This window comes from Colletotrichum truncatum, assembly GCF_014235925.2.
Source record: "Colletotrichum truncatum strain CMES1059 chromosome Unknown Contig_0001, whole genome shotgun sequence".
NCBI lineage: Eukaryota > Fungi > Ascomycota > Sordariomycetes > Glomerellales > Glomerellaceae > Colletotrichum > Colletotrichum truncatum.
In genome coordinates, this window is record NW_027222398.1 from 1877729 (window position 1) to 1892206 (window position 14478).

General features: G+C 52.1%; 4 protein-coding genes across 4 annotated transcripts; 2 read left to right on the forward strand and 2 right to left on the reverse strand.

Moving 5' to 3' along the window:
* Window positions 1-549: 549 nt before the first annotated feature.
* Window positions 550-723, reverse strand: CTRU02_200460 (uncharacterized protein; the record flags this gene model as incomplete). The annotated part of the gene is made up of 1 exon (XM_036718467.1): window positions 550-723. One exon carries the CDS (start codon window positions 721-723, stop codon window positions 550-552), a length of 174 nt encoding a protein of 57 aa, XP_036589466.1.
* A 313-nt stretch (window positions 724-1036) lies between these two features.
* Window positions 1037-2610, forward strand: CTRU02_200461 (ATP-dependent RNA helicase dbp5; the record flags this gene model as incomplete). Its single annotated transcript, XM_070203695.1, has 4 exons — window positions 1037-1251; window positions 1284-1778; window positions 1830-2067; window positions 2125-2610. The coding sequence occupies 4 exons, from the start codon at window positions 1037-1039 to the stop codon at window positions 2608-2610; spliced, it is 1434 nt and encodes a 477-aa protein (XP_070062277.1).
* Window positions 2611-4607: 1997 nt separating this feature from the next.
* Window positions 4608-7918, forward strand: CTRU02_200462 (Def1-like protein; the record flags this gene model as incomplete). Its single annotated transcript, XM_036718468.1, has 3 exons — window positions 4608-4631; window positions 4686-4998; window positions 5058-7918. The coding sequence occupies 3 exons, from the start codon at window positions 4608-4610 to the stop codon at window positions 7916-7918; spliced, it is 3198 nt and encodes a 1065-aa protein (XP_036589468.1).
* A 545-nt stretch (window positions 7919-8463) lies between these two features.
* On the reverse strand, window positions 8464-12783 carry CTRU02_200463 (polyamine transport protein; the record flags this gene model as incomplete). Its single annotated transcript, XM_036718469.1, has 2 exons — window positions 8464-10329; window positions 10366-12783. The coding sequence occupies 2 exons, from the start codon at window positions 12781-12783 to the stop codon at window positions 8464-8466; spliced, it is 4284 nt and encodes a 1427-aa protein (XP_036589469.1).
* Between the last annotated feature and the right edge of the window lie 1695 nt (window positions 12784-14478).

A 14478-nucleotide genomic window follows, 5' to 3' on the forward strand; every position in this document is an offset into this window, starting at 1 on the left:
GAACCTTCCTATGCTTCACTGGTGTGTTTCTCCGGCTACTCGGTCCACTAAATGAGCGCTGAAGAGGCCTGTGGTGGGGTACCGGTCCGGTCTTCAGCCACTGGAACTCCACCCACTGGTGCCATTGGTGCCATTGAAGCCTGAGTGGCAGGGGTCTCGGCTTCTCCAGAGCCATCTTTCTGAGGGGTAGTTATGCCAGATGCGCCGGAGCTTGTATAACCCCATTCCGGTGTTATTTACACATGAACATAATGCTACCAGTCGCATAAATGACGTCGGGTGGTAATAAATCAGATTGCGCTTGAACAAGGAAGCACCATTTTCAGATGGCTCTTGGGAGACAACAGAGTCAAGTGGCTCACTCAGAGCATCGCTTTGGGTTGCACGAAAAAGGCAAATTAACCTATCACGTGGGATATTCTCGACTGGATAAGGTGACTTGCAGCTCAACTCAGCCCGGTGTGCCTTGCCTGACTGCAGCCAGGCACTCTTGTGAGCTTACATAATACAGGCTTGACCCCTGGCCGGAAAATCTCCGGCCACAAGACGTCACTCGTCCCTGACAGTTGCTTGAAGCACACCGCCTGAATTGTTAGGCCTGAAAAGTGCCCCGCGGTAGCCCCGCCATTGGTTTCTGGATTGCTTTTCGGTCAGGCACAGGCAGGAGCGACTGACGACGTAGCTTCCCAGAATTACGACCTTTTGGAGCTTCCAATTCGCCATCGCAACGCAAACCTAAAAATCTCTCTGGAAACATTTCCCTCCCTCTAATCAGCACACAACGAGTTTGCGCGCAGGTAAGTCACTTGACTCCCCCCTACGCGTCCACCTTGGACTTTTTGTATTGTTACATCGTGACTGGTCACTCGTTGGAGGCTAATCTTTTTTCTGAAGTCGGCACGCAAACGTACGAGCATACCGCTATTTCTCCCCGAACTAACCAGTAAGCTACCAGCGCATCACCACCTATCATCGGCTCTCCATTTGTAACAACTCATTGCAGCTATCACTCGATTCCGCGCGCGTACCCGTCAACATGGCCGATCTTGCGAGTCGCATCACCGAGCCTCCTGCTGAGCCCGCCGCCGAGGGTGCAGGCCAGGTCGATGGCACTGTCGAGGCCCTCGGTGGCTCTGGTCTTATCGAGAATACCTACGATGTTGATGTCAAGCTGGGTGACCTCCAATCAGACCAGAACAGCACCCTCTACTCGGTTTCGACCTTCGCCGACATGAACCTGTATGTCAATGAGTAAGACCGCCCGCAGGCTTAACTAACATTATGCCATGCAGCCCCGATCCGATTCTCCGTGGTCTCCTTGCTCTCAACTACCAGAAGCCCTCCAAGATTCAAGAGAAGGCTCTCCCTCTCATGCTCACGAACCCTCCTCGTAACATGATCGCGCAGTCACAATCCGGAACGGGCAAGACTGCTGCCTTTGTTGTTACGACCCTGTCGCGAGTCGATTATACTCAGCCAGAGCAGCCTCAAGCATTGATTCTCGCACCCAGTCGTGAGCTTGCCCGTCAGATCGAGGGAGTCGTCGGCAGCATCGGCCAATTCTGCGAGGGTCTGAAGGTGGCAGCAGCTCTTCCAGGTGCTTTGGAGCGCAACGCTGTTGTTAAAGCCAATGTTATCGTGGGAACCCCCGGTACCGTCATGGACATCACCCGCAGACGTCAGCTGGATGTATCGAAGCTTAAGCTCCTCGTTATTGACGAGGCCGACAATATGCTCGACCAGCAAGGACTTGGTGACCAATGTGTTCGCGTCAAGAGGTAGAAAACCCTCATCTGTTTCGCCTCTCACCACTGCTAATATTCTTGCAGCATGCTTCCTCGCGACATCCAGATCCTCCTATTTTCCGCTACCTTTCCGGATAAGGTTATGGGTTTTGCCGAGAAGTTTGCGCCCAAGGCTGATCAGATCCGTCTGAAGCACACCGAGCTCACTGTAAAGGGTATTTCTCAGATGTACATTGACTGCCCTACTGAGCAGGACAAGTACGACGTACTTGTCAAGCTTTACGGTCTCATGACGATTGGCTCTTCCGTCATTTTTGTCAGGGTAGGTTGACTAGCATCTGTGTTTAAATAGGCATGAGCTGACTTAATTTTCTTCTAGACTCGTGAGAGCGCCGACGAAATCAAGCGCAGAATGGAGGCAGATGGCCACCGTGTGTCCGCACTTCACGGTGCCAAAGATGGTCCCGAGCGTGACCGCCTGCTTGAGGAGTTTAGAAGCGGCCAGGCCAAGGTTCTCCTTACCACGAACGTTCTGGCCCGTGGTATCGATGTGTCAAGTGTGTCAATGGTCATCAACTATGACATTCCTATGAAGGGACGCGGCGACTCCGAACCCGACCCCGAGACATACCTGCACCGTATTGGCCGTACCGGACGTTTCGGACGCATCGGTGTCAGCATCAGTTTCGTCTATGACAAGAAGAGTTTCTATGCCCTCAAGCACATTGCCGAATTGTACGAAATCGATCTCGTGCAGCTAGATGCCAACGACTGGGATCAGACGGAGGAGGAAGTCCAGAGGGTCATCAAGTCCAACAGAGCCAAGGCTGCGTTCGCTCCGAGCGCCACCGATGCCAAGCAATAGTGTTAGTTTGACAGACTTGTGGTCACCGATGTGAAGGAGGATTTAGGCAAGAAGAGATTGAGAGAGAGAAAGATTTTGGCCGTCAGCATTAGACCACACGTGGTCAATGTACGGAATTGCCACAATTAGGTGCGATATGGATTTGCATGGCCCCAGGGGGACCTTGAGTCTAACATGAGGCAACGAAAACTGAGATACCATCAACGGAAAACAATGGGAAAATCCTGAACACAAACAACTTATGTTGCATCTTTAGCCCCTTGCCTAGTTCGCTGACTCGACTTGACCGCATTCATTTGGTTTGCTTTGTTTGCAGTGTTAGCTGGATTCAGTGCAGAAGACGACCAGCATGTTTCAAGGTATGTGGGCTTGAAACGATTGATATATAATCATGGTTGCATTGGGGGCTTTAGGTTGCAGCTGTTCCCATCACAGCTTTCAGCTTCGATTTAAACCCACGGTAAGAAACGCAAAAAGCTGAGGTTTGGGCACACAAAGCGCCAAAAAGAGATTGGGGTCTATATGTGCTTCACGGGTTGATGTGCAGCATCCTGCGTGGGCGGTTGCCAACGTTGGAGAGGTGTCTCAAGCTTGATGACGCCCGCTAGTCGCTCGCTACAGTACGCGTGAAGGCCCATTTTCGTTTGACACCTGCATATTGAGCAATCAATCACATCCGTCAAATCTCAGAGTCGAGGTGCTCGAAACAAAGGAGTCAGTCACAGATTGAAAAGGGAGTCGAGAAACAACTGGCCGGCGCTACGTCTGATGTCAAAATATGTATTCTCAGCTTGACTTGACTGCTCATTGGCTTGGATTCTTTCTGATCTGCATCACGTGATGCCGTTTCTCTCTTTCCTTCTTCGCGCCGGGCTTTTGGGCGGTTCGCCACGCTCATTTGGTTCGGCCTCCGCGCTTAGCAGTCAACGGCGCCTAAATTTGGGGGGCCAACCTGGAAGACTTTCAGCCACTCATCGTGCATGCATTCGTCCCCAACTGCGTATTCATTGGGTGCTTGACCTTCCTCGCCTGGATTGATGACATGCGGGATGGGTTACACTCTGGCCTGGGCCACCACACAGCCCTCAAGGCTTGGATCTGAGATGCTACCATAAAGGGACCCCGAAAATAGCGCCGTGACCCAACCAACCAGCGTTTATGGCAGACACCCGAAACAGGGACAGATGGCCCCCGGATTGTCTGGCCCGTCGTCATTATTGTCGAGATCTGTGGAGGCGGCTCGCGAACTTGCCCGGACCGTCGTGGGCGCGACTGCAGGAACCGGAACCGACCCTGCAAGATGCAGGCTGGCGGCATGATGAGGCAGGACATTGGGCTCGCTAACCCCATCATCCACTCTGGCAACATCCAGAGTGTTATGGTGTGGTCGAATGAAGTCGATGGAAGAAAAGGAACCGCGACAATGCAAAGGCGGGCTTCTCTCGACCAAGAGAGCATGCGAGCATCCGGATGACGGAAGAGTCACTAGTGTCCACCTTCTCTGTCCCCTTCCTCGCATCTGCTTCTTGTTCTTGTTCTTTCTCTTTCTCTTGGGATGTCTCCATTCATGTATCAAGAGTTGCATTTCCGCCGCTGAGCCCCCAACGGTATCTTTTTCTGGTATTCTAGCTTTTTCCTCACCTTCTTCTTCCACGTCTTGCGCATCTCGGCTGCATTGCAGGGAATAGCTTTCTTCTGTTCTTACTTTCGGGGCTGAAGCTTTCCGCCGCTTGTTTATTTTAGGGAATTTATCGGATCATACACCTTCCAGCGTCGTGTTCTATTCCTTTGCCTAATCTTTAAACCTGGAGATGCAGGTCGTCTCATAATAATCTAATAGGCCCTTTCGCTTTATAGGTTCGTTCTCCCTACACTCTATTCCTTGCCACCCAGGGCGTCTCAATCTGGTTTCTTGGGGTTTCTAAGAACGAAAGCGCTTCTCTCTTTTGTATCTTTACTTACACTCCCAAGACTGAGTCTGTTTGTCGCTGGACCGTATGAAGGATGGGATCTTCAACGAGGTAAATAAACATCCTCAGACGGCACCTCTGACAACACTGACACTCAGCTTTCAGATGTCCTCCAGTATCATGGCCCTTAAGCCTCTGCTTCTCCGGACATTCCTATTCACATTGTCGGTTTCCGTCACTATCGCAACGCCTTTCAATCTATCCAGCGAGGTTACCAGATTCGTGCCCTCATGTGCACGCAAATGTTTCCGCTCTCACCTGAGTGCCAACTATGCCCTTGATATTTGTGGCAGCACACCGACTTTGCAATGCCTCTGCGCCAATGCTGGATCTTCAGGGCTCACGATTGGCGAGGGTGCTGTTCAATGCGTCGTGGCGGAAAAGACAATCGGTTCCTGTCGTGAAAGCGACACGCCGCGTAAGGCTTATGCTTTCCATACTTTGACCTACTAGCACGCGATAGCTGACTTCCGCCAGAAACCGTCATAGATGCGGCGTATCTGATGTGTTCGAATCAACCAGGCGCCGTCATTCCCACACATACGGCTATCATCGCAACCCTGATTTTGCCCACATCTGGCGCTGGCATAATCGTAGTTCCACCACCCACCACCTCATCGGTGATCTACTCGACGTCAACGAGGAGGCCCTTGACGTCGACAGCTTCCATCCCGACAACACTCATTACAGCAACTGGCACACCATCCATACCCAGCACATTCTCTACCTCAACGAGGTCAAGCCTTTCAATTAGCTCCACGACGAGTACCACCAGTACTCCACCGCCATCGCCGCCAACATCCACAACAAGTCCCTCCGCATCAGCAACTTCCATCCCGGGTAGCGAAGAAGCCAATGCGGGCTCATCTGAGCGACTTGGTACAGCCCAGGTGGCAGGCCTTTCGGTCGGCCTTGCGGCTGCCGTTGGCATCGCCATTCTTGCCATCTGCCTCGCCCGTCGTAGACGCCGTAGAAACTATCCAGACCTCAAGACGGGTTTCTTCCCTGTGCGCGAGAAAGACTCGTGGGAGTTTCACCCCCAAGAAGGCCCCGGCAATATCTTTCACATTTCTCCGCCACTTCACCATGCTCAGTCCCCTTCGCCACCACCTCAGCTGCCTCCCGTGGCTCGCAATCGCGCCAGCGGCCGTACTAGTTGGTGGCCAGCAGCCATTGGTCTTGCAGTCTCCCGTCCGGAGAGCACCGGCACTCCATCACGTCCTCCTCCGCAGCAATACAACCGACCTATCTCACGTCTTCTCCCTGCTAAACCGTCTCTTTCATCCCCCAAACCGGTACTTTCTATCAAGATCCCTAAAATCGACCTCTACTCTTCCTCCCCACCCCAGCCGCAGGGGCAAGGCCCTTCCCAGCAGACAAACTCGCAGATATTGAATGAGAGGACTGCCAAACTTACGGCACCGCCTCGCACGCATTACAATTTGCCCCGCGAGAGCACCATGACGGAGTTCGAAGAGGACGGCGCCATCACATCGGCTCGGTCTCAGCGATCCAACAACATTTGGAGGCCGCCATCCGCCACCACAGGCAAGACTCCTCAGTCTGCGGCAACGTACTACGTTGCTGACAAGAATGGCAACTGGGTTCTGGGCGACCCCAAGAGCGCTACCCACATGGCGCAGCTCGCCGAGCTTGACGCTTCTGGTGCAAAAGCTGGAGGAGGAGCAAAGTCGAAGCCTTCCTATGCAGAGTCTGCCATGCTGGCAGCCACAGCTACGAAAGCGGGTATCGGACACGGAGCCGGCAGCCCCATCGCCCCCGCAGCTCCGCGGATGCCAATGCCCCCTGCCCCGGTGCTTCTCCCCGCTGCGGAGATAGTCCCTGCCAATCTTTCCGCACCGCCACAAACCCGGTCTTCCAGTATATACTCCCAGAATACTACTCGGCCCAATACTGCTTTCCAGTCCGGCGCTCCTCCGCCGAATGGCGCACCGCATCCCGTGCCGAGCATGTCCTTCTCTCACCCGGAGCCCCCTCGTCGGAGAAGTAACTCTCTCGGCCGCCGCAGCTCCTCCTCCAAATCCAAACAGCCGTCAGGAGCAACTGCCGCTGTAGCCCCGGTGAGCGCCCCCAAACGCTCTGACAGCCATGACTCCCATGTCTCGCAAGCTTCCGTGACAACAATCGCCTCTTCTGTGGCCTCGGAACCGGAACCGATAGTAGAGCAAAGCAATCTCTCCCCGGTTGTGGAGTCACCTGCATCAAACGCTTCCCCTAGCGGCCGCTCACCAGTTTCCTACCCTGTGATACCGGGCCGGACGTCGTCAAGGCCCAGCAACAACCTCCGCCTTTTGGCGCCTCCAACACGGCAATTCGCAGCTCTCCCGCCAGGCCAGCCAAGTCCTACTCTGGGTATGATGCAGCAGCAGCAGCAGCAACAGTCTCGAGGTCCATACATGGCAAGCTACGACGTCCCTCGTAAACCAGTCGCCCGACCCCGTCCGGCCGCCGACCCGAGCAGGGTGTCAACTGGCTCGCCATCTCTGCGTCTCGTTACACCCTCCCCCCCGTCTGACACAGAAAGACAACAGCCCTCTCGACAACCACCACAAATGAAGCCTCTGTATCCTTCCCCCCTGCAACCTCAGCGACCCCGTCTCGAGCGCGGCGACGCCCATCCACAGGCCCAAACGGCACAGGTACAACAGATGCCTCCCAATGTCGAGCCGCAATCAGCGACTGTGCATAAAATGCTATGGGGAGATATGCCTCGTCGCCCGCAACAGCCTTCTTACCCCCTCCCTCCTCAACAACAAGCCCATCCACAACCTCCACCCCGTAGCCAACGCCGCCGCTCTCAGCAGCAGCAGCAGCAGCAGCAACAACAGCAGCAGCAGCAGCAACAACAGCAAAGACAATCTTTACAACGACAATCATTCCAACAACAACAACTGCCTCAGCAATCACCGCCTCCAAAACAACCTCTCCCCACTCGGCCTCTGTCAACATCAGCCCCCCCACCACCTCGAGACATCACAACCCAGACTCTAAACGCACCCTTTCGCCCAACCTCAGAAGCACCCTCCGTCGCGACCCCATCGACGACATCTTCTCTCCTCTCAAAGCGCCTAGGCACAGAACGCGCCGCGGCCCTCGCACCGCTCAACGGCGGCGTACGTCACAGTCCCAACTGGCGACCTTACCGTCCCAGGACAGGAGGCGGCGACGTCCTCTTCTCACCCGACGAGTTCTTCCCAGCGCCCCCGATCCCGGGTAGTCGTGAGCAAAGAGGTAGCGGGCTCCCCGCTACGCCGACATGGCAGCCCAAGCTGACGCCGACGCGAAGGGGTGACGATTTATTTCTGAACGTGCAATAACGCAGATATAATGATCCGAGGCTGTTGTTTTTTCTTTTCCCCTTTCTCTCTCTCTCTCTCTATTTCATTTTGTAGCGCATCAAGATCGATAAACGTATCTATTTTTTTTTTTCTCCACCTTTACATACATTACGAAGACAAGAATTATTGTTCTTTTTTGTTAGTTTTCTTTCATCTTTCCATTTATACCCACTCTCTCTCGACGAGACTCAGCACGCAATTTTCCTTTGCCTGTCTGTACCAATAACGATATTGTTTCCCTACAACACCCTCTTTAGAACTGTTAATACGAGGCAAGACGAGATGGAAAAGAGTATAGAAGGAATGGGAACGGACGCTGCATTCATGGAGTTGGTTTCGAAAAGGGGTTTGGCATTCTAGCTGTTTCCGTTTATGTCATGTATACTACATCGACCGCAATGTCCAACCGTTCCTTCAACCTAGGTTCTCTATTGCAAGCGCTGGCTCCTTAAAGGCAGCAGGTTAATCCCCAAGTGACTTCAGTGTAGCATGCCAGGTTCTTCGATCAGTCTTCACAATCTGTTTTAATCTCTCTTCGCTTGTTTACTCTGTCTCTTGCCGGCGCGTACCGCCGCCTTGCGATCTGCGTCATCACTCGCCAGCGCGAGCAAGCTCTCCTCACTCTCTTCCTTTACGGTTTGGCCTTGGAGACATTCACGCTCGTTGTAAACGTCGTCAACCTCCCGAGGATGGCGGTTATCAGATCTCAATCTCTCATTAATCACGTCCATCTCGATTTGCGAGTGTCCGCTGCTGCCACTTCCTGCGCTTTGATGGTATCGCCGCGAGCGCGATGTCCAGCTTTGTTGGCTAAGCTGACTGCCTTTTCTGATAATGTCCTTCGCATCGCTTACAATATCGCTTACAATATCACTCAGTTGGTCGTCCAATGCTTCTAGCCCGACATCCAGAGCTGCTCGATTAAGATGAGTGTTGGCGTCTATGAGTTTGTTCCGTTTCCTGATTTCAGTAAAGCGAGACATGCCTCCAAGTTCCAATAGGTTGACTCTCCTTGTCTTGCTGGTTGGATTGCCTACGATGAAAGGGCGCCAGGGCTCCTCTTCTGCAAACAGAGCTTTCTCATCAAGCTCCTCGGCTGGTACTGACTCACGGCGTTTGAGGGATTCCCTGCGAGCGGCTGTCCATTTGTCCATTTCATCAGCCTTGCATTCAGGAATGATGGTCACTTCCTTAAAACGGACGAGGCCCAGAAGTAATAGTAAAGTGAGAACGAATAGAATTCCAGCGACAACTCCAGTTGATACCCTCTGTCCTAGGTTTCTTTGGGCCATGCCACCCAGGGCTGTTGCACCTGCAGCGAAGATGAAGCCGAAGGTGTGGCAGACAGCAAAGCCGGCCGTGACACGGGGATAGGCCGAGTAATTTTTCTTCTTCTGCGTAATGTCCGAGTCGCCTCGTTGCCGACCTGTCATGCCAGGCTGCAGATCTGAAGTATCAAAAGTCTCCATGATTATCCCATTGCATTCTGAGATAGCCAGACATGACAGAAAGCCAATGACAGCAGCCATAATAGCTGGTCCGCTTGGATGAAGAGGTGGCCCGGCCGACACTATTGTGTAAATGATTCCAGCCAAAGGAAGACCGACGGCAAATACAGTTCTGCGAAGCAGATGCGACGTCCATGTTACTTGTTTATCGAATGTCATACGACTGGTGTTTACTTGAGTATGTCTTGCCCTCGAGAAGTAGCTGGCTTTTTGAAATGGAATAGCAGCGACAGCACCGAAGGCCAAAGCGGCGACCATGAATCCGACATAGGGCGATCGCATGTGGTAAAACCTAGACGAAAGTGAGCCTAGCAGAACAATTATTAGGACCACTTGGGCGTAGATCCAGCCAGAGTAAATAGCCATTACGGCAAACCCGGGTTGTCGAAGCATCTCGAAAGAGAGAGCGACGCCGTGATACATCTCCTGGCCCCACCATCTTGGACCGTCTTTGACACGATGCATCATGACTTCGCCCCGCGCAACTCGTCGTGATATGTCAGTGCCGGTTCTGACTTCCACGACAGAACGCCGAAAGGCGGAGCGACGGACTTCCGGGCAGAGAGTGTTTAGCAAAAGAACGACAGCGACGAGAATAACACTTAGATAGAAACCCCATGCAGGGGGGAGCTGGTCGATTACCCATGCGCCGGCCCAGAACCCGAAGCCGAGAGACGCGATGTAGCACCATGTCCAGATGCCTAGCCAAACTCCCATGCCGCCTCCATGCCTTCTGACATCGTAGTCGTCGACAACCTCCTGATGAGGATTACTGCTCATGAGAGATGCACCAAAAAGGTCTGTGAGTATAGAATGGAAGTTCATGCTGGCAAATCCAAGGCATATACCCATGAGACACCGAGGCACAAGCAACACCATTCGCTATTCAGTGAGGTTGTGAAACCTTTGTGCACTTACTGCTAGAGCTTGAGGAAAGAGTAGCGGCATTGATAAAACCAAGCTTGAAGTGATGTATGGTTTTCGGCCATGAAGAAGCGGTAGCGGCCAACAAAAGAAGGTTGGAAGAGCCATGCCTAAGAAGCAACCAACGTTACCATTGATGATTGAGTGACCTGTATCCCAAATGTAATATTGTAGAGACGGCACCAGCCCTGCGTAGATGCCTAGAAGCAAGCCGATGAGTGCGGTACTGATGCAAGCTACAGTTGCAATCGCTCTCTTCCGGATTGGAGACCAGTCCCGAGCGATGGGCTGTCGACGCTTCGATTTCGCCAGACTGAAAGCTTGAACTCCACGCAGACTTACATGGGATTTGCCGTGAAGGCTGATACCACGGGAGTTATGGAACGGACGACCAGCAATATCTCGTTCTGGGAGATTTACTTCGTTCTTGCTGCGTGAAATGAAGGGAACATGTTTGGCACTCGGTCTGGGGCGAGTTGGCCCGCTGCTTCTGTTGCGAGCTCCATATTGCGTGGGTAAATCCACGAAAGATGAATCATCAGAACCATCCATGCTACACACATCCGAGTCTGTAAGAAGTTGTGGCGCAATTCGTTTTGGTCTCCTTCGCTTCGTTTTTTCCATGCTTTTCCTTCGACTTGAAACCCGCTCTGGTATAGATGCGACTTGCCGTGACCTAATTTTACGTAGGCTTTTATGCGTTTGGAGATGAGGAGACACCACCGTCTTGTCTGCGAGAACTTCATAGGGAACGGATGTCTCTGGAGCCAGAGATATGTTTCTGTAGAGGTTGTCCACAGTTAGTAGAGCACGTTTATCAGTATTCGGAAATGTAGCTGCACGCTTCGAGAACGGATGAGAAATTGAGCTATCATCGTTCAGGTCAGCATTTGAATTTTTCTGGCTGTGGTCGGAAAACCTTGTTTGTGGCGTCGTTTTGCCTGAGGGACGGGATCGAGGGGCACGCCGGCCTGGGGTCCTGTCTTCCTCCTGGTCCGCCACCTGAGAGGCTAATGCCATGATTTCTTGTAGAAGACGCTCCAGTTCCCTGAATGTTTTTTGAAAACCGCCTGAATCAACCTCTGAAGGCGGCAAAGTTGACTTCCGCGTTGTCCTCCGAGAAAAAGGGGTCGCTCCCTGTGGATCTTCTAAGGCAACATAGGATGACCGTTTCGGTTTGGGAGGCATGTTTGTCAGCTTAGTAGAGTATTCCGGATTCTTCAAGAGATCTCGAAGCCATTGGGCAGTACGTTTATAGTCGATAGTGCCCGCCCTGGAGCGTCGCACGCCTTGGGAGTGAGGCTTCCCGCTTTTCGCAGACACATCACACGGAGAGACGTCCGAGGCAAGAACAGAATTCATTTCCCACCGATTAATCCGATTGCTGTGGTCAGTCTCATCACTATTTTGTTGAATTTCTGAGTTCTCTGGATTTCTTTCAAGTCGGGGAAACTCTAGCGGTTCGTCATCAAATGGACGAGTTTTCGAAACAGGAATGTTCTTGAAGCCGCCGTAGTTAACCAACAAAGATGACGGAACATTGATGCTATCGTCATGAACCTGGTGCTCTTTGGAAGGATCGAATGGCCGCACTTTGGACACACCCAAGGAAAGCTCCCGGCTGTGAGGATTGGTTGGGTATTGGAAAGTGGATGTGTTGAAAGCTGGCCGAACCTTTACCGCTCGACTGTGACCCTCTTGCTTTGGACGTGTGATTTCAATAGTCGAGAGACACAAGTCATCTCCAGTCATAGCGCGTTTGACAGGTACAAGGACCACTTCCGCCTTCGAAGAAATAGATGATGACGATGAAGAGGAGGAAGACGATGACTCAGGTTCATCTAGCTGGGGTAGTGGTTGACCGGGTACTCCCGTATCGCAGAAATCAGCGCCTTTCAGAAGACCACGATGATGAGTTTTGATGTGTGACTGGGAAGGATGGAGCAGTGGGTCGATACAGACTCTCTCCCGAGGAAAAGGGTGATCAGAGTTTGTTACGGATCCCAGGAGCTGCTGGTTAGGTGGTGGAGGATAGTAACTTTGATGTGAGCTAGGTGAGTAGTTCCTAGAAGGGAGTGCTGCTAGAAACATGTTTTCATAGCCATTGTCCCCGGGCTTCTTTTCTAGAGACTCGTCTTGGTTGATTTGCCGGCTGAGAACAGGGGGTACTGGCAAGTCCCTGTCGAGAACCACTGACTGCCCTGGAGCGGTCTTTAACAGCGCGTGACGGAAAACTCCACTTCTGACTGACGAGACTGAGGTCATCTCCTTTTCTGGCTTCTTAAAAGACATGTTGGCCATGGATGGTTGGAGGCTGGGAACAGGGGTGTCGTCAAAGTCACCGATGTCTCCAGAGGGACGCCGAGGCAAAGAATCGAAACCTTTGGAGGGATGGAAAAAGCTTGATAACATTGCTGTCGGCTTTTGGGGCGGCTGGGGAGTCCGAGCCAACTCCGCCTGGGAGGGACAGCAGAATTTTATGCGAAAAGTGGATGGGTGTGTGCCGGAAGACAGAGACCCTGGAATCTGAGACTTCCTACCTAGTAACTCGGCAGAATTGCAACGTCGTACGACAGAACGTTTGTTAGCCGTTGTATGGAGGTCCGTCAAGCGCTGAACCTCTGTCGGAGGAGTCAGAGACCGAGTCCTGGCGGACTGAGACATGGGTTCTAGAAAGAAAGCCTCATGGAAAAGCCGGCGATGTAGTTCTTACTAGAGATACCAGTGTAAAATACCAGAGGGACATCGAGTGATAGGGAACTAAGGAGCCGAGGAGGATGGAGTGATGTTGCTTTCGGATGAAATGAAGTACAAACCTCAACATGATTCAGGATAGATACAACTACAACAATACCTCACCCGCAAAGAAAACCTTTGCTCTTACCCTGGTAACCACCCCTTAACTTACTCTTGCTGCTGGTGGAAGTTGCACAACGTGACACCTGCCGCACCGTCTGTCTTGCATACCAGCACCTGCACCTAGCTGGTGCTGTAGAAGCATTGACAGAAAGTTTTCAGGTCCAGTGCAGTGCGTAGGCCCACGGAGAAAGGGCCAAAATACCTTCTACAAAATAGGCTTCCTGTGACGAGTTGTCCATGTTTGACGATCTTTCCAATCCCGACGGACCCCCTCCGACATCCGATGCAGCGTACTAATAATGCACCCAACATGAGCTATTCGGGCCAATTCATCGGCCTGTTCGCTTGTATACATTCGGATACATCATTGGAGGGGAGATTCGGCCAAGAGTCATTCGTAGTTACCAATTTCGGCGTGTGAGTCAGATGGTGAGCTTCCCCCGCTGAGGAGAAACGTTGTCAAACTCTTCAATTCTGAGAGAGAAGTACGGCGCCGCAGATGGTATGTTATGAGACCAGAAGATAAATAATATAGTGTAAGATACTCCATCTATTTTGCGACTGAATCAAACATCGATCCCCAGCCTCTCATGGTAGTTTACAAAATAGGACGTTGAAAGCACGTGCCCTGCTTCAGTAAGTACTTCCGCTGTTGTCCATTTGTCGATTATAGCACCATATAAGGATGACTCTGGATTCACTCGCCGGACTGAACATACGTTGAGGATAACTGTCCGTGGCATTGGTTTCGCCCTGTCTGATTTGAAAAACTTGTAAAAAACTTTTAATTCGAATATGAGATGAGGAACCACTCCCTGGGACAACGATGACTAACGGTGATCTTCCCTTACTTGAGGCAGGCAGGTAATGCGCCCTGGAGCAAATATGATGCGTCCACGTGTGTCCACGATGGATAAAGATACGGCGACTAACATCATTCCATTGACAAACCAAAGCTAACGATGGCCGAGAGCAATGTTGAAGAGATAGTGCATTAGTGTGGAGATTTCAGAAGCAAAGAGATGCAGCTTCTTAGCCACACCCGGGTGGCACGCTAAAATTACCCCAGATCAGGCGGGGCCCTTGATTGGGGACACCTGTGACATACCTCGGCAACTCGGTCAGCTTCGACAATCATCGCACTCGCAAAAGCTGCCATCCGGTAATCAGAAATTCAAAAAAAGACAAAACTCACTTTACGCTTATCTGCCTGAGCTTCAGATTCCCAGTCTCTGCGAAAGTCAAACT